The following is an 18,982-nucleotide window of genomic DNA, read 5'->3' on the forward strand; positions in this document are numbered from 1 at the left end:
TTTTGATTAATTACAATGTACGCCGATGGGTTAATTAAATATACTTGAGGGAAGGGGCTTCAGGGAATCGGAGTTACTCCCTCCATTTCTTTTACTGCGTACGGCATAACATAAATTACAACGAAAGAATAAAAAATACAACAAAACACATATATAGGGGAAAAAAACTCAAGAATCGAGAAAATCACTTGAAACAGAGAAATTTTAGTTCTTAAGTTGCCTCACGTATTTCGCTTGCTATATATTTGCTTATTGTTTTATTGTGGCTTATTTCTTTATGCTTCCTTGGTACACTAGCGACGTTTCGCTATTATTGATACAGCTTTCGAAATTTTCATGTTTTCGGCATTCATTACCACAGAGAGCAGATGCCTCTATACGTAGAGCACATATATGCAAAGATTAGGTTGGGTTAAGTTAGGTTCGGTTGGGTTAGGCTAGGCTAGGTTGGGTTAGGTTAGGTTGGATATAGAAAGGAATATACAGATTGATTGATTGATTGATTTCAGGTTTGTTTCATATATTAGCTCCCACATCAGAGAAAACTGCCAAGAAACAGAAAAAGTAAAACAAAAACATATGCAGCTATCCTGATCAAACTTCAAAAACCGTCCAGGAACCGAGAAACTGGAACTGTCACTCTCATCCTACCAGTAGCGCGAGATCAATTCCACGTTGTCGTGTGGCGACCCCCCGTTTATTACATTGTTACAATATCCGCCTGCTCAGTTACCACTTTGGAATGCTAGTGAACGGTAAACAGAAGAAGAAAAACGGCCGGAAGAGCTCCTCATCCTGAGTCTGCACACGGAACACCTCCTCGCACCCCCCAGCCCTCCTTGTTCACTCGACAGCCAGGCGAGCGAGTCGCCCGCCGCGCGCTTCGTCTCCCTGTTGTGTTGGACCTGGTGGTGTCTCAGCAATAAGCACCGGGACAGCTATGGCAGACAAGGTGATCACCGTCAAGCTTCAAAGGGGTGATGCCACCTCCTGGGGATTTCGCCTGGCAGGTGTAAAGGATTTGGATACCCGCTCTCTCTGCAACGAGTAAGCGTTTTTCGTTCATTCGGGGAGAAAATTGCGTCGGGAGATGCGGAGGGACCAACGATTACGATGTTACGATTGAGAGGTCCTTCGAAATGCATTGTTGGAAGTCTCATTTAGTGAGTGTAGCACGGAGCGCTCAAGATGGTCTGTTGCGCATTCGCGGTTGGTTTGTTTTGCTGGCGCACTTATGAAGTGGGATGCTAAAGTCCACCTTAAGACCTGGGAAAGCCATGGGAGGGGTGATCCTAGCTATGCTATAATGCGCTGTGTGTCTGCGTTGTTTGCATCGTCAGCTTAAGTGCGTTGATTCTACATGTCCAGGATTTTCTGGGGAAATAAAAACTCGAGCCATCAACGCGCGGAAGTTACGTATGTCCCATGTGGGTCCAATCATGTCTGTAGCAACCCCTGTGGCAGTTCGTGAACCACATTCAGAAATCTCTCCTTTTTTTCCTTTCCTTCCAGCATCATTTTCCTTTCCCCCTCCGTAACTCTGCAGGGCGTTACTATTTTTGAATTCGAAGGGATACGAATTCATCAATTCCTTTCTGCTTCTGTCTCAGCCGATGTTAAACGCGTGCATGTGTACGCACACGTTGTTGCAAGCTGAGGGTTTATCGACAACAAGGAACAACGCTATAAAGAACATTAACTTGACCGTGCATGGGGATTCGTGCAAGAACGACCTGTAACTGCATGTGAGACCTAAGTAATCTGTGTCCTTGTTTCTTCGAGCATTTCTGCTTTTTCCTCAACCACGAACGAGAATGTGTCTTCACATACAATACAGTGCAATTGGCGTTGTGCTGGAGCAATGGCGCGCAAAGTTAGAGATACTCTTCGTTGTCTGATGGAGAAGAATGGGTAGAATACGCGTAGAGAAGTATGTCGTGCGGTATTTTGACGACCTCCTTACGACAGTGAAGTATAGCTAGGATAAGATAAGACTGTCGTTTCGAGTACTGCGGCGGTTGTCTCCCGTATGCCAACATCATAATGTGACGAGGCACACGTACTCTATGTAATCTCCCCTTCAAGCTGCACCCACACAGGGCAGTCCTCCCAAAAACACAGCTTCTTACGAGTGCTAGAAAGTACACACAAGCTGGCTTTGAGCGCCAACTTTGCACCTGTACGGTAGAGACTGTCAAACCAAACCTCTACTTTACTCATCATGACCAACGGTACTAGCTCTAGAGATATAGCTCTAGCTATACATTCTATCCCGTAAATTATGCGCTTGAGGCCAGTTAGCATTCCAAAACAGCTTTCATGAGGAAATAATCAGCCTACATCCATAACAAGCGCAGTGGATATCATACGAGAGGCAGCTGGGAAGACTCTGCTCCTTGTTCGGACTCTGTTCCTTCCTCTTTGTCGGCTTTTATTTTGCTACTTGGGACTGAGCGCATTCCTCCGTATCCGGGACTTCGCCATGCTTTTCGTTCCGCTTTCGTTACTTTGAAGACGAGCTTGAGGGATGGATAATACAACGCTACTTGTAGTGCAATAAACAATTTGAAATGACGCGTTGCGTCGTGTTCGTACGTGTTCGTGCGTACGTTCGACGTGAGTCGTTGGTTTCTCAGGGTCATTCATGTCACTAATGCTGGGTAGCTACCAGGAAACAGGATGCACGTTGTGATGAAATGTAGTTGTTCCCCAGTGAACAATTGCGAAAAGAAATAAAATTTGTGCAGTTTATTATGCTAACGCGGTAGGAAACATCGCAGAAAGTAAACCTGTTAGGGTAACGTCATCACTAAGAGTCCAGCCAATCACAGCTGATTCACACAACCAAATCGTGCAACGAAGCAAGCAGACGACATGCAAGATAGACGCAATGAATACAAAGACGCAGATTGCGAGAGGAGAGTCGTTATTAATTGATTGCATTATTTAAAAAAAAACGCAAAAAAAATTAAGCATGCGGTTTCGAAACTGACGGGATCAGTATTCAGTCTTCTGCAACAAAGGTGCACCACTTTAGCAGACGACACCGGTGGTTGAAACCAGAACATGTGATTAGTTTCTTTGCATTATTCTTGGGCTTCCTTTGTCATCAATTCTGGACTCTTTATGCAAATCAGAACAAATAAATGAAGTGCTGCTTGACCTTGAGGCAACGCGACACGCCCATCCACGTGGTCTGAAATGCCCCACAGAGAGAGGGCCCCTCCATTTGGAGCCGTTACTCCGCCACATCTGGCGGTGAGTAATCGACCAAGAACCCCTGCCATGTGGGTTGGCAACCATGCATCAAAACAGAGAGAGCCCTTTTCCATCCATATCAACGATGGGTGGAAGGATGTGGGCGACAGGGCAGGGCAGTGGCATGCATGCCACACACTTTTTCTTCCTGCTCTATGTATATGTAAACAAACACTTCAACGTCGTTATCACGTTGTGAGATGGGCGACATTCTTCATGTGTCAAGGCCCCTGACGCTAGTTCTACGCCTATGGAGCAGAGCAGCTTAATTGCGACAGTTCGCTGGAAGATGAGATGAGACGGGAGCACTGCTTGCCAATGTTGACGAGATTACACCAGATATGTATAGTGTATAGGGTTTCTGTCCCCTTGGAAAGTTTTATGTGTGATACCTACTGCTATATCATTGCTTTAATTTGCTGGGAACAAGAGAAATATATAACTGGAAGAATGTCAATGTGCGAGACGAATCATCCAAGGCAATATTGAAGGGTGGGGATATGTTTATTACGAAGTGGAGAGATTAGCCTGCAGACTGTCGGTTTGCTCTTCCTCAAAGAAAGAAAAAAGAACACGATGTGTCGATCAGTGTCCAGGCGGACAAGGAAAAAGTAACTAACCTTTCTGTGGGTAAGCGGAACATTTTTTTTTAAGTTCAGCTGGGATTATTACACGCGTTGTAACAACTTTATGCACCATTGGTGACACATATCTATAGCTGAAAAAAAAAATCCCGCAATTAGGTCAAAGTGCTTATAGTAATGAAAAAATGGCTAGGAAGCAAGCGAGCTGGTGAAGATGATGCATAATATAAAAACCCCCGAGACTAGGGAACACGAAGGGACACAACACGAAGTCTTCCCTTCGTGTTCCCTAGTCTCGGGGTTTTTACATTATGCATGTGCTTATTAGTATTCTAAGGAAGCGTGTAATCGCATATTTGATAAGATAATTGCATTTGTTGGTAAGTTTCACGGAATGGACTACAAAAGAGAAGGCTTCCATGATTTTATAATGCGCCTTAGTTCTTCCAACGTTTCTGTCTTTGTGTTATTCCTTACGCTAGGCGAGGTGGTAGACAGGTGACAGACGCCGAAAGCTCTCATCGGGTGTCCTACGCGATGAGAGCTTTTAGCGTTTGTTTAAAGGGTGTGTCGTTCATCCTCCAAACATTTGAAAATAACCTTGCTCTTTTTGCTCCTTTCAACACTCATCCACGTGGGTACCTCCTCCCTGAGTTTGACCTCATTATCTTTCACCAGGTGTTTATATGCTGCAACAGGTGCCCTTCGTGGGTTAGCGTCGACATATTGGTCGGCTAGCACTAACTTTGCAGACTGCTGGCGTACTGTACATACTGCTGCATCACAGGCAGTTGCAATCTGTAATTTGTTAGTTCGTTGCTACGTATCAATAGATGGAAAAGGTAAGAGATCATATCGAATCCAAAAACTCTCGACATTAGACTCGAGGATTTCTTTGAAGTTTCCCAATCTTGTGTGTGATATTGTGAGGGCTCTGAGGTTGCTGATATCGCGTTGTACGATCAACACGGACGTACAGGGTCATTACTGTTATAATTGTATACCGGCTGTATGTGTCACACCACTTTTTGGACTTTTGGAGTTTTGACTTTTGAGTTTCGAGTTTCTCTTTTTGACCTTTGGAATCAAAACGGTTGAACAAGGACATAATTTGTTGCCATTTCCTGAAGTTCAGGTTCCTCCTTCTTGTTTGACAATACGTAGCTGAATGCACCTCCTCCATTTTTATTCGTTCCATGTAATTCTATATCGTTCTATATAGGACAACCGAACCCTTCTGTAGCTTCTTCCAGCTCGAGGTAGAAAATAATCGATCCAATTCAATCCTATACCAGGTTCCAAAATCTGCATTAGAGCCATAAAAGTCAGTGAGGAAAAGCTCGTTGGACGGATCTTCGTTTCAGAGTGTCCACGACCTTTCATGCAGTTTGCTTGCACTTTATTCACAGTTGCCGATGCAACATATGGCACGGCCTACTGTGAGTGAATGCATGAAAGGACAATTTATGAAAGAACATCCACATATATGAGATGATGCTTTCTAAAGCGCTCAATGTAATTGTGGTCTATTTTATGATACGGTAACGATATTTGAAATGGTTCAACGGCTCCAATGCCGTGCCTCCTGCTCCTGACAAGGTTGCGGAATGGGGTCACTCATTCCATTGCAATTCCATTTTGAGGAATGTAGGTGTGTGATAATTCCATTCTTTCAGTTCCTCGGAATGAAAAGATATGGTCAATTCCCACTCCTAGAATGGCTTGACAAGCCCATTCCATTCCTTTCCATTCCGCGAGGGCAGAAAACAGCGGGTCGAACCTAGACTACTCCGGGGTCGTGTCGTGTGACGAATTCAACTCTCCCTATTATTATTATATTTATTTTTTTTGCCACATCAACATCCGGGCACCTAGACCATTCCATTCCAATTTCATTCCTGCGAAAAAATGCATAATGCCATTCCCATTCCATTCCTAGGACAGCTTTCGCAATACACTGTCAATTCCATTCGGGGCTCTGATAAAACTGGAATGATTCCGGAATGATTCCAACCCGCGAAGCCCTGCACCATCGGCCTCGTGAGACAAAAGTTCGCTGTTATTTGATTGACTGATTGGTGTTATTTTATACACAAATTGTATACACAAATACATAAGGTGGAGGAGACAGAGGGAAACAATTTTCTGTAGAGGGAAACATTTCTGATCGCTCTTTTTTACCGTCCTTCCTGTTTTCTTTAATCGAGGAAGTGAAAGGCTGCATTCACGTACACAAACCCCCCAAGGGAGAAGAAGTGATCAGACTTCCATACCAGCTGATACCTTTCCCATATATTTCAATGTTTCCCATGATGGAACGCCAGAGCTGCCTGACGTGACCCTGCTTGCGAAACCAGAAGATCGGGGCCAGGAAACGCATGGGTATGCATAATGACCATCTGTTATGACTGGATGTCTGGGGCCTCTTGTTTACACGATCAATTCTCGGGATCTCTACACAGGAAGCGTTCGCCCCAATACAGCTTTTTTTTTGTCTAACGGACCCAACCAATGAGAATCTTCCGACGCGAGCTCCATCGATGGGGTACATAGACACATGAACCTCCAACGCCCAATTTACAGTGCAATTCCTCATTGGCTCTTTCCTAGTTTATTTGAATTTCGTCACGGCCACCGTCATCTCTCACCATTTTTCGTCTCCCTACTATCGTCCCCTGTTACATGACAAGGGGGGGGGGGGGGGGGAGGGATGTGTTTAATGCTGACAAAAAAGAAGGAAACGGTTAGGATGATGTATTCCCAAAAGCGAAACAAAAAGGAAGATCAAGTATGACATGACAGGCTAAATGAATTGAACTTGAACTCAATTGAAATTAGAAAAACAAGAGATGTCTGCTCTATTAACACGGGGGGGGGGGGGGATTTATTGCAGAAAAAAAAGGAAAGGGAACGGTCAGCCATGCAGCACGCCGGCTTGCTATTCCTTAAAAAATAAAAAGAAAGAAAATTAAAAAATAAATAAATAAATAAAAAGAAACGCGGCTCACAGGGAGCCCACGGATGCCAGCTACTTCATAGCACTTATAGTATATGCCTGTGTGTTTATTTAGGTGACGGAGTAGGGAAAAAAAAGGTATCAGGAGAAGGTACTGACTTCGAAGACACACTGCATGACAAAACATCACGTAAGGACTGGAAAAACTCAAGCGCCAAAGACTCAAAATACTTTGTCTGTCCCGATATCAACGTACCAATCTAGCCCCCAATGAGATAGTCGAGTTTTGAGATTTCGACGATGAGCTACGAAACAACTAGATGTACGAGAAAGGAATTTTCAAAAAAAAAAGTTTTTTTTTAAATTCGAATTTTAAAGAGCATATTCTCGTTCGCGGGTCATCCAACAGCAGTCATCCTTTGAGCACCAGCCGGAGCTTCGTATACGGTGACTGATATCCTGTTCGTCCTCAAACTCAACCACATTCAAGTACGTCTGCACATCGTCCGAGCTATTCCTGTGCTCCAGTAAATTTAGAATAACCGGAGGAGCGCGCCAAGATTCTGCAGGCATTGGAAGATTGTCCGCGTGCCTGGCGTCTGTCTGCCAAACCGCACACTGTCGTGCTGCAGATACGTACCCTGGAGGTGTCGTTTCTCTTACGTTTCCCAAAAACACATAAAACGAAAAGAGACGATATTCGTATCCGGTGTTCCCGAGACGTAAGCGTTAATAAGTCAGCCCTCAGTGACGTCACAGGAGGTGGGCATAGCCATTATTTCGTCTTCCATGCAAAGCTGTCAGCAGCGGATGTCTGCTACTTGTGCTGCCCATCATTTTTTTTCTTCTTATAAGCAGCTTACATCCTGTCCTGACTTTGGTACATCCTTTCATCTACCTGTGAAATGTAAAACGCTAAATATATAAACAGCGGCATGGCCGATCGGGTTAAGGCGTGATGAGACTGAGAGGTGGTGGGTTCGAATCCTACAACCGGCTGTGCTGTCTGAGGTTTTTCCCTGGCTTTTCCGAAGACTTGCCAGACGAATGTCGGCGCAGTTTACCCTGAAGTCGGCCCAGGACGCATACTATCCCCCTGTCGCCCACTCCTTCTGCTGCCCTCTCTCCATCTGTCCACATCTGTACGCCGCTCATAGCCACAGCTGCTTCGCGGCGCTAACGTGAAACTAAGAACAAATATATAATAAATGAGGCACTAATTTTGTCCAGTGCTTCGCCCTCGTTTTTCTTTCGTATTATTTTCACTCCCATGCAGCTTTATGAAAAATCGACTTTTGCTCGAGTTCGATTTGGTGTTGCAAGATCGAACGCCTACGAAACGCACTTGGCGAAACTTCCTGGAAATGTCGCGGACGGAAGCTTCGAGTGAGACGGCAGCTATCGGCATACACTTTAAGGATGTCCTTTTGTCTGACGCCATTCATCCGGCGAATCCATGCGGAAGCACCTTGAATGGAAGAGGCGGGAGAGGAGTGTGTGTACACAGTATAGGTAGGGAGTGACTTTTCTTTCGGGTTATAAATGCCTTTCTCAGATTCGTGGGGTAAAAATCGGGCGTTATTTTAAAATCTGTAATTCGGGGAGAAATCGGACGATTAGTTGTGCTTCGGGTATATGGGGTGTTTTCTTTCTCCTCTTGTCTACTGAGTCCTTTCCGTTTTTCTTTTCGTTTTTTTTTTTCTTTTTTTTTCTTTTTGTGTGTGGCCTACCAGGGGTAATCCCCGAAGGCATAGACAGTGCTGAACACATGGGTGTATTTCTGGGAATGTAAGTGAGCCATCCTTACATGTGTTACACTTGGCGACCGTTGCGCGTCTTCAGTGGAAACGTCACTTGAGGATTTCATAGTGAACGCAATTCGGTGAGAAAGTCGGGTTTAGCCCGAATTAGTCCGAGGTCAGTTCTGGGTTGGGGGGGGGGGGCGGAATAACCGGGCGGAATCGAGTTTAACCCAAAAAAAGTCACTCCCTAGGCATCCTAGATGTAGGACATGATCTCTCCTGCACACAGATGAGAAGCAGTCCTCCCGTGCCGTGGACATTCTAGTACCTTGCGGGTATATTCGTAAATGGCTAGCACACAGGTACAGCCTTCGTAAATTGTGCCGAAAATACAGTAAAAATGTTGTTAATACTGCAGTTTTATGTTGGCAGCTAAGCTTTGTTTGTTGCTGTAATTGCATAAAAGAAACACGCGTATTCTGGCTCATGTCAAGCACCATTCAAGTGGAAGAAATTCTCAGCTCGTGTCTGGACGTGGTTCGGATGTGAGTGTAAGGGCTATAGTTCAACACGATACACTCAGCAGAATGATAAGGTTTGGGGCTTTAATTGATGTTTGTGTTCCTAAACATGTTCTCAAAATTTACGCAAAGAGTAAACGCGTAGGTAAGTGTAACGTGCTTTGGAGAAAGTGAGGTTCATCGCATGAGAGGCCCTTGGCAACGAGGAATATTGTCATATGTGTTAACGTGATAATAAATATCCCCATGTTACATCTCTGTCGGCAAAGGAAAAAAAAAAGAAGAAAAGTGTAAGAAAGTGACGATGCAAGAAGATATAGACAAAATGAAACAGATTCCAGAGGATCTTCCCACATAACGTTTGACACCGTTAGTAGCTATTGAGCTGGTTGACACAGCTAGTAGCCGTAAGGCAGTACTGAATCAGTGTTCGCATGTCTCAAAACCAGCAACAACAAAATTTGCTGAATAGCCTCCTTTCAGGTTAACAAAAAAAGTTTTCGTAAATCTTTTGCGAGTTGTGGGATTTGTGTCAGCACGCGCGCGTCGGAGTCGGATTCACGGAACAAGCTTACCTATTGACAGAGAGGAATCCTAAAATCGGATTCTGGCAGCGCTTATTCGTCGGCATCTCTCCCGCGATGAATCATCGGCGGCCTCCTTTCCCCCCGGAGAGTAGACCGCATATTTCCGGCTGTATAGCGCGCCGGTATGCCGAGCGGATGAGGGTTTATGTGATGATATACAAAGAAATAATAATCGGGATTCGTGGAAGGGGACGACTAGCGAAAGAAGCTCTGTCTCACCACGGGTCAAATGAGTCGAGCGAAGGGGCAGCTACGTGACGAACAAAAAAAAAAGGGGGGGGAGGGCAGTGGCGGGTGTGGAGAGCCTACAACACTGTAGCTTCGTGTTTTAGGGTGAAACAAGATAATATTCGTGTATAATTTCCGGTTCGCTTTATCGTCACTTAGGGAAAATTGCGAAACAATTCCGAAATCGTAGTTCCGAAACGTCATGCAAATTCAGACCTATACGGGTAGTGGGGAACGCTAAACACGGTGCATTCAGCACAACTGATCGGCATGCTGCGTTCATCGGAATTCCTTTCATATTTCTATGTTGATTGTCTAAAAAAATGAATAAAAATGATTTTGTGAATAGCCGTTTCCATTCAAGGAATGTCATGAAAGCCCCCTCCCCCCATCCCCCCGTGTCTGAGGAAAACCAAGGGAAAACACCGCAATTCCTTCTAAACTTCAGCACTACAGCCAGCCCTTGGCGATATGAGGTCATAATGATGGTGACTTCCTATGCAGGTGAATCCTGGTAGCCTGGCAGAGAAGGCGGGACTGCAGACAGGAGACGCCCTCATTCGCATCCAGGGAAAGTCCACGGACGACCTCAGGCACAAGGAAGCCCAGGATACCATCGTCAGAGCCGGAAACTACCTCGAGCTCAGCGTGCAGAGGTAATACACTTGTGCACAGCCTTCACGTTATTAGGATGTCCATGTGAACGTGTGCAGTGTAGAGCCAGCAGAGAAGACGAACGAGTTTTGAAACATAACGGACTCTGCGGGACCGAGTGGAACTTCCCTGACTACGTACACACCTTTTTATCAGCTACCTATCACTCTTATTTACTCTTTTTTTTTACCCTATATCCTGTCTTCCCCCTTTTCGTTTCTCTACCGACTTCGCAGCAGGCGGCTCCGCTTTGCTGGAACCACCATTTGCATATTTTTCTTTTATTTATCCAATACAATCCAAGGCAAGCCATTGTCCAAAGCCGTTTGTCGCATCCTTGGAAGCAGAGACGCATACGATAGAGTCACTGTAGCACTGTAATTACCGCCCACGACAATTTCACAAGCAACAGGAATTGAGTCTGTGCAAGAAACTCACATTAAGGGTGAGAAGTTGCACATGTGGATTACTAATTAACCAGCCTGATTGCACAGAAAGAATTGCCTTCATTCACAAATACAAGGATGGTCTTTGTTGGAAAACAAACAACATGACTTCCAAAACATTCGTCATATATGCATTTTGCTGTTGCTGAGCAGATATAGCTGCGATAGACATCGTGTCGCGGCCAAAAGCCTTGACAATATGAAAAAGTAACCAGTCGTTGCATTCTCATTGAGCGCACGCAAATATGTAAATACGACTTGGATCAAAATGTGTTGCTCCTACGTAACCAAGAACAGATGGGTCGTTTTATTTTTTTATTTTTTATTTTTCGATGTGGAAGCACCACGCTCCGTGCACGCGAAACATGAGCCATACGGAGCTCGACGACAGACCTTGTAGAAATACAGCCGTAATAACACTTTCGAACGGTGCGTCCAATGTGGGACCCTGTATTTACAGCTTTCTTTAAACAATATATAACCAGTGCATATAGACACATTAACAATGTTGTCTTAGCAGGCGTACCATGGATATTTGGAGTACGTATATTGTCAAAGCGTGGCTAAAACGGATTCTTCTCGATGAGTCGTTTAATTCGAAGACAATTGGACAACTGCAATTCAACAATTCATTCAGAGCAAATCGACAGTGTCGAAACATCCAGGATTATAGGAACATACAACCGAATAGATCGTAGCTTGACACTTATAATGAAGACCCAGAGTGGTACATTTAGTGCTCGTAGCACGTTGTACACACCTGTAGTGTTCGTCCGTGTCCTTCTTCGTTTTCTGTCCCTGTATTTGTGGCACTAAAGTACCATGATTGAACATGCCCGTTCCTTCCTTCCGTTTACTCACAGAGGTGCTAGCATGACATGGAAGCCCCAGGTGACTCCCGTCGGTTCCTTGCCTAGGCCAGCTCCCCTGAGCAACGGCGAACCGGCTCCTGTGACTAAGACCTCACTCGCCGCCACCAAACAGGGTACGTCTTGATAATACTTAAGCTGAAAATTGACATAATTTTAGGTGTTCGCGTCGACCACGAATCATAATGGTATTGCATCTCCGCTTCAAAGAACCCTTGATACTTCAACGTCCTTGCTATTGGGCGCGAAATCCCCGTGGGTGACGTAAAGTAAGCTGAATTGCACCATAAGAAAAGTGGTGGCTATGTGGTGTTGTTTGGACATCGTTAAGGAAACCCGGTGAACACTAATGCTCAAAGCATATTTTCTATGTGTGTGTATGTGCGTGGTAGCGAAAAATATATATATATATCTGAACTACAAGGCCGTGCACGGTTGAGCTACATAAGTCAAACATGAGACACTATAAGACTATCATGGTCCAAACAAAGTTCACCGAAAGATTGTAGCTTTGCATTTTGTACTGGTGTCTTGGGATTAAATCCGGTAAAACCCGTTTTTATCCAGATTTGCATTATCGTCACTTACGGTAAAACTACTAACAAACAAAAACAGCACGTGACAACGCCCTCGTGCGCCGCGACTGCAGCACGCGTTGTCACATGGTATTTTTGGTTCTTCGCAGGTTTTCCTTTTAGACAAAAAGAAAAAAAATCACACAAAGCGTACTTGGTTGGAAGCATCTCGATCGGGTGTGCCTCAAAGGGCTTTGCAACTTTTGAGTTAACACCTCGGCCCTTCAACCAATACATTAAAACTTAGCTAATTAGTCTTATTTAATTAATTGGGCACAACGAAAAACACTGGCGACTACGATACACGACTGCAATAACCACATTCAGCTGGTTTCATTTGCGTAGAGAGCTCAGTCTCTTTTGAAATCTCTGCGCACGTCAGCTGGGACACCCGCGTACGTGCTCTATAAAAAGTATCGCCGCATATACAACTACGTAAGATCGTAGAGCTCGTTATCAGAACACAGAACAACAGCGAACACAAACTTACGAGTCACTGTTAAAGATTGGATCGACCAGCGCATGGCTTTCAACAATAATGAGTCCATGCTTGAACGGATGAGGCCTTGACAGGCGGCGCACCGAGTGCTTATACGCCTACACCACACAAGGGTGTGGATGGATACACCTCATTTATAGTACACCTGCGAAGATTTGTTGGCAGGAAAAGGTGCTATACCATTCCCCACACACATCCCGTATATCACGGCCACATCAGTGGGTGTTACTTTTGGACGAGTGGGCGGATCTTTGTCCCGCGTGAGAAGCTTCAATTGTGCAAAAAAAGAAAGAAAAATAAATAAATAAATAAAAAGGACTGTGCGAAAAACTCATCAGCGAAATCTGGCGAAGTTTCAATCCGCTCGCACCTCCGCAGATGCTTTTATGCGTAATGACTTCTATAATTGCGAACGCAGAGGTGAAGGCTCGGATGAGGCCTGCGAAGAGGAATGTGTTCAAAGGCAAATGGACCACGCAGAGGCGTATAGAGCTAGGCAAGCAACAACAAATATATACTAGTTAGTGAAGTCAGGGATGTTGGAATTTTAACGAGTTTTACAGGCCTCCAGTTAGATAGTAAGAAAGTTACTCCAGCTGGATCGGTTGGGTGGGCAAAGAGGCTAAGGCTAACAGCAGTTCCACTTGTGCGCTTCAAGTTCAGGGTGGTTAGACATATGTGCTTCCTGACACTCAGATCTAATGTCTACATGTTTTACGGCAGAGTGTATTGTCACAAAACATTAAAAGGTTTTCAATAAACATTTAACAGCGTTTCAAAAAGCTTATCGGCGCTAAGACGGCGCTATATGAAGCCGCGACGAGCTATTTAGACTAGTTTGGCACAATGCCCAAAAATGCAGCTTTTTTTCTCTTATTTATGGAAGAGAACTTCCAGAATGTGGCTCACAACTTATACTGCTATAGACTGATATACGAAGAGAAAGTTTAATAATAACTCCGCAGCGATAGCTTGGAAATCATACTTAAACACTACTTGGATATAAGTGCTTACCGGCCCCCAGCTGCATTTTTATACGAGAACGTGTTTCACGAGTACAATGCTGTCGACGACAGCCATACAAGCCAGTGGGAACCGGCCACAACACGGCAGCCAAGCCTTTCGGTGCCAAGGTCCCTGCCCTGGTGCACAACCCCTACAACTCTCCTGCACCCCTGTACTCCATGAACAACATCGCAAACGCATTGGCTGCTCAAACGGAAGTTCTCACCACAGGAGCCGTCGGGTAAGACGAACTGCTATTACGATACCTGCATAGTAGACGCCACAAAGCACAAACCGTCGTGTCAAATGTGAGGAACAATGATGGAACGCGGCTGACCAAAGCATCCTGCAGCAGGTGTTCTAGACCTCTAGATGCAAGGAATATCCACTCCTTCCCCAGTTGCTTTCCATCATCTATCTTAACGTTTCAAGTTGTAATGTGAATGAAATTCCTCCTGTTAGAATCAACTTCATGAAAGACGACAAGCCGCTGAACAAGGATTCCGCCGTACTGCGCATGGTCCAGGAACAAGACAAGCGCCCCCAAGGTGAATCCCCTGGATGCGCTGGTGTTGACCACACACAATCGCATGCTTTCAGACGGCTACAGGCAGCCCTTGACGATGATACGCTTCCTCCACCACCAAGTGGTACAGGTTGGTTGTTTGCATGGCAAGCGTTTTAAGCGGTCTTCCTCGTCACGACCTCGAGCCCTAATAATTTCGCTTTCCGTCGGAATAACTTCGTAAGTCTGGCTGTCCTCTATCCTTCTGATACAACAAGAAAAACTTTGTCAGACTTTTTTTAGCCTTGCTTAGCGATATGCGCGCTTCAGCTAATGTCTACAGTTTGGTTAGTTTCATATCCGCGTTGTCCTTCAACGGATACTCCGTGGGAGACGCGCGTAGAGGGATTTATAATTATGCTTACGTAAAAGGAGTTATAAATATGCATGGCTGAAAACACGGACTGAACGAGGATTCCCCTCCTTAATCGTGCCTAAGCTCGCATAACGTGCTGCTGCTCGGAACATGCATATACGTATGTAAAATAAAACACCGTTGGGCAATGAAAGACACGGGGACAGGATGCACACGTTCGACTGACAGCCGTCTGTGTTGGTGTATGTAATCAGTTTAGTCAGCTGCCGATCAATGCATGAGGAACAACGCTCTCGAGGTAAGTACCGGTGTGATGTTGTAGGACCGATTATATAGTATTCTGCTTGTTACACACATTCATCATCATTCCGCACGTGCCACACAGAGTTTAGAGCAATACATATTGAAATGATATAAGGTGACATTCTCAACGAATTCATCCGCGAGTTCAACGGTAGGCAATTCAGCGGGAACAAGACGGTGCACTAAACCTATGTTGCTGGAAGTGATAGAGTTCAAACACAGACACACAGACACACACACACACACACACACACACACACACACACATGCGACTAGAAACACTGAATGGCTCGTGCAGTGGTAGCAGTTCATTAAAGAAGAAGAACAGCAACAATGGCATTTTGTTGGCGGCGAGAGGAAAACACATCAAAAGACTGGGAATTCATCAACACCATTGAGGACTGAACGCATTACTTCTGGGCGCAGCATGATCCCAGATATCTTTGCACCAGAAAATTCCAAATCAAACTCAAACTCAAGCATTACTTCTGCACACCCCAGAACGAGAGACAGAATCCCTATCACGTACACTAAAAATGATATTAGTTGTTCAGCGCGTCGCACCTTACTGCATTGACGTCATAACGCGCGGTCCTACGCCCAATTGTTCCTCCTGGTCTTTCATGGCACGTGACCGTTCACATCGACGCGGCCGGGAGTGAAAGATGCCCAGGGAGAGGAGAACGGCAGTCTCTCTCTCTCTCTCTGAGAGCACCGCCCGTTAACGTGGCGGTTATTCATTTTGCTATAAAACTCTGGCCATAGATATCCAACCACCAAACCAATGCGCCGGATCATCACATCTTAAAGAACAGATCAGCCGAAGCACGCCAGGATGACTCTTTGCGAAAATCTCGCGGCACCACTGAACACAACCAAGAAAACGCAAGCACAGCACAGCAGCTCTGAATACTTTAAAGACACTTTCCACGAATGCAGCGCATTCTGTTGAACGCAACTTTCAACCTCAAACAGATCCCAGCATGCAGTCGCCTGGAGTGCAGAACGTTCATGCCCCGCTCACCGTGAACACGACGCCAGAGCCCACTAGAATGGTCAACCTACGCCATGTCGAAGCCCCCAAGACGTCCGATGCTCCACCAAACACCTCAGTGGGAGCCCCCAACACATGTGCTGAATGTGGAAGGCTCATCGTGTAAGAATTATTCCTTGAGTATACTCGCGAGGAGAAGCCCTACAATATTCGCGAATATCAGCAGAATCCACGCGGAAGACAGAGACAGGAATGGACCTTAGACCACCGCGGACACGGTGCCGGTGTACACTGATCCAACGTGCAAAGACCGCGCTCACATTTCAGCGACTCACTTCGAACGGAACAGTATCACGCGCCGCTGTCTTCGAACGTGAACTCTCAGAAAATGAACACATCTAAAATACAGCCCCTCATTCATTTTTGTAGTAATAGAATCCTGGACTTACACTTATGGGTTGGGGTATGGCACCTACCGAAGTCATCCATGACTTGTAATTCAGCACACAAGGAGGCACTAGAATCCAGATTCGAAACGTTGTGAGTCCTATAGAACATTCATTTTCCGAGAGTCCACGTTCATGTTGGAAAGTGCATCGCGTGTGGACAACAAACTCTACTGACGAAGATAGTCGGGACTGTACGCGGATACGGAGGAAGAGGTCATTTTGTGCCGCGCACAGCTCGGGACACTCTTTTGTCTTCGACGCGTATAGCCAAGTGTACGGTATCCACGCGAGCTGTTACATCCGCGCGCGACTCCTTCTGTGCGTCCAGCTGATAAAGATGAATTTATCGCAACAGGGGTGTCTTCGTGCGCATCAAGGACCGTCCTCTGCACGCCGAATGCTTCCGTTGCGCCACGTGCGGCACATCGCTAAAGAACGTTGGTGAGTACACAGCAGGGCCGTCAAGTCATCCATGCGGACGTACGCCTACAGGCAATCACTCTGTACATAAAAATTGTAACATGGTCACCATATTTCCGTCAAAAAGAGTCGCTGTCTAAACTTCAGCCCATGCTGTCCCCGCTGAGGCTCTGAGGGACATTTGCAAAATCCTGTACGTACTGCATCAGAGTCGAACTAATACGCACAACTGATGACCAGTGCGACCTACCGTTTCCGTTTTCTTTTTTTCTCTCTTTCTACTTCTATTCTATTCTATGCTTCGCGCTGTGTCCAACAGGTGTGACCGTTGCCGGGAGCGAACCTTGCAGTTTCCAGTCTCGCGAGAATGGCAGTAACGCAAATCATCACGGTGGTGTAGTATTCTCCAAACTGGCTGCTTAAAGGAGGCGAAGCCACGGTGTCACGATTAGCCGATACAAGTCAATTGGTGGTTTCGTTGCTTCGCGACTAGAGCGCTGCAGAACTGAAATGGCGCTGATGGTTTCTGATGGGTGATGGGATGAGTTCTGATGGGATGATGGGTTCACCTCAGCGTAGACAGCGTGAGGAGACGCTTAGTGACTATAACATCGATCACTGCAGAGTTTCTTTCATGAACCTCGGAGGGTAACCCCCATCGTACGTATGTTCGTGTTGCAGGATACTTCAACGTGAACGAGAAGCTGTATTGTGACGTCCACGCCAAGGCAGCTGCTCGCGCTCATCACCAAGAGGCTGTGCCTGTGGCCGTTTCACCGTGAGTGTCGACGTTTTGGATGCCTTTCGACGCACTAATCAGTCAGTACTCTGGTTAGAGAGGACGAAAAGAAAGATATAACGTTTATTTTAAACTGTGTGTTTTTCAGAGGAAGCCAGGCGCCTCGACCAGCGCTGAAACCTTTCTCGAGCCAGACACCGCTCTCACAGCCAAGCGCGTACTCGCCGGTACCCAAGCCCTTGACGCCTCAGTTCTCTCCTGGACAGTACTCACCTGCACCACAGTACTCGCCTGCACCGCCCGCACCCCAAATGGCAGCCAGTCTGTACGGGGCTGCACCACCCGCATCGCAGCCGTCGGATGCTGATGAGTCTGGCGTTGTGACGGACTCTCTCGTTGCACTGGGTGTAAGTAATCTCCGTAAAATGTTCCAGCAGCAGTGTTAAATGCGCCTTGCCCTGGCTTCGACGCGTTCTGCTTTCTTTTCGTCGGGTTCTTAATCGAGCCGTCAGGTGGCAACTCGTATCGGCTCTGGTGATGGCTTGCTGACTACCTCTTGGATCATCGCGCCGCGGGCGTCGCGCGCGGTAGCCGTCTACGCGCGCGGGACTCTACATTGGCATCAAGCAAACAATTGTATCAAGGGGATGACCATATGAAAAGTACGCGACTGTTAATAAAGCCAAATTTCTCTGGCTGCACAAATAGAGTGTAACTGAAGCGTTGCTACAGCAGGTCTTGGTCAGCCGTTCAAAACAGTCATGATGGCTTAGCCGGCTGGGTGCTCCGCGCGTAAATCAGACATGCAACCAACGTCGCATCAGAACTGCAGTGTGATTCAGTCACTACCTAATCAGATAGCAGATCAGCATGGTCAGTGCCTGTGCCCGTAAGCCAAGAGCGCAGCCGAATAAATACGTGCTTATGATACAGTTCCTCGTTCCCCCGAAGACCCATCGTTAAAGACTTAATGACCATTGAAGCCAGTGGCCATTAAAAATGCGCGTAATGCCACCCAGCGTGTGGCGCGTCAACCTCTCGTGGAGGGTTCGACCAAATGCTCCTTAGAAAGTTCACAGGTTATAAGCCGTGTGGCGCTACGCTCGTGTTCAATGGTCATTGGTTGCAATGGTTGCTAGGACTCCCCGTGCGACCGAGGCACAGCAGGAATCAGCAGGAATTACTGAAGACATGCTTACCTCATCATAGCCCTAACCTAAGGCAACGTTCAGCTATACTTCCTGCTGATGAGCCATGACCAGGCTCGATGTG

The 18,982-nt window shown here is 46.1% G+C and overlaps 1 protein-coding gene across 1 annotated transcript in view; it reads left to right on the forward strand.

The window, feature by feature from the left end:
- The first annotated feature begins 817 nt into the window (after positions 1-817).
- Positions 818-18,982, forward strand: part of LOC135368453 (PDZ and LIM domain protein Zasp-like) — a 36,326-nt gene continuing 18,161 nt past the window's right edge. The window contains 10 exon segments of the mRNA XM_064601733.1: positions 818-1,010; positions 1,013-1,047; positions 10,381-10,532; positions 11,840-11,956; positions 13,992-14,165; positions 14,387-14,472; positions 16,084-16,264; positions 16,907-16,992; positions 17,653-17,749; positions 17,859-18,117. Of these exon segments, the coding sequence (XP_064457803.1) occupies positions 941-1,010; positions 1,013-1,047; positions 10,381-10,532; positions 11,840-11,956; positions 13,992-14,165; positions 14,387-14,472; positions 16,084-16,264; positions 16,907-16,992; positions 17,653-17,749; positions 17,859-18,117 (1,257 nt within the window). The 5' untranslated portion in view covers positions 818-940.

This window comes from Ornithodoros turicata, chromosome 9 (assembly GCF_037126465.1).
Source record: "Ornithodoros turicata isolate Travis chromosome 9, ASM3712646v1, whole genome shotgun sequence".
Classification (NCBI taxonomy): domain Eukaryota; kingdom Metazoa; phylum Arthropoda; class Arachnida; order Ixodida; family Argasidae; genus Ornithodoros; species Ornithodoros turicata.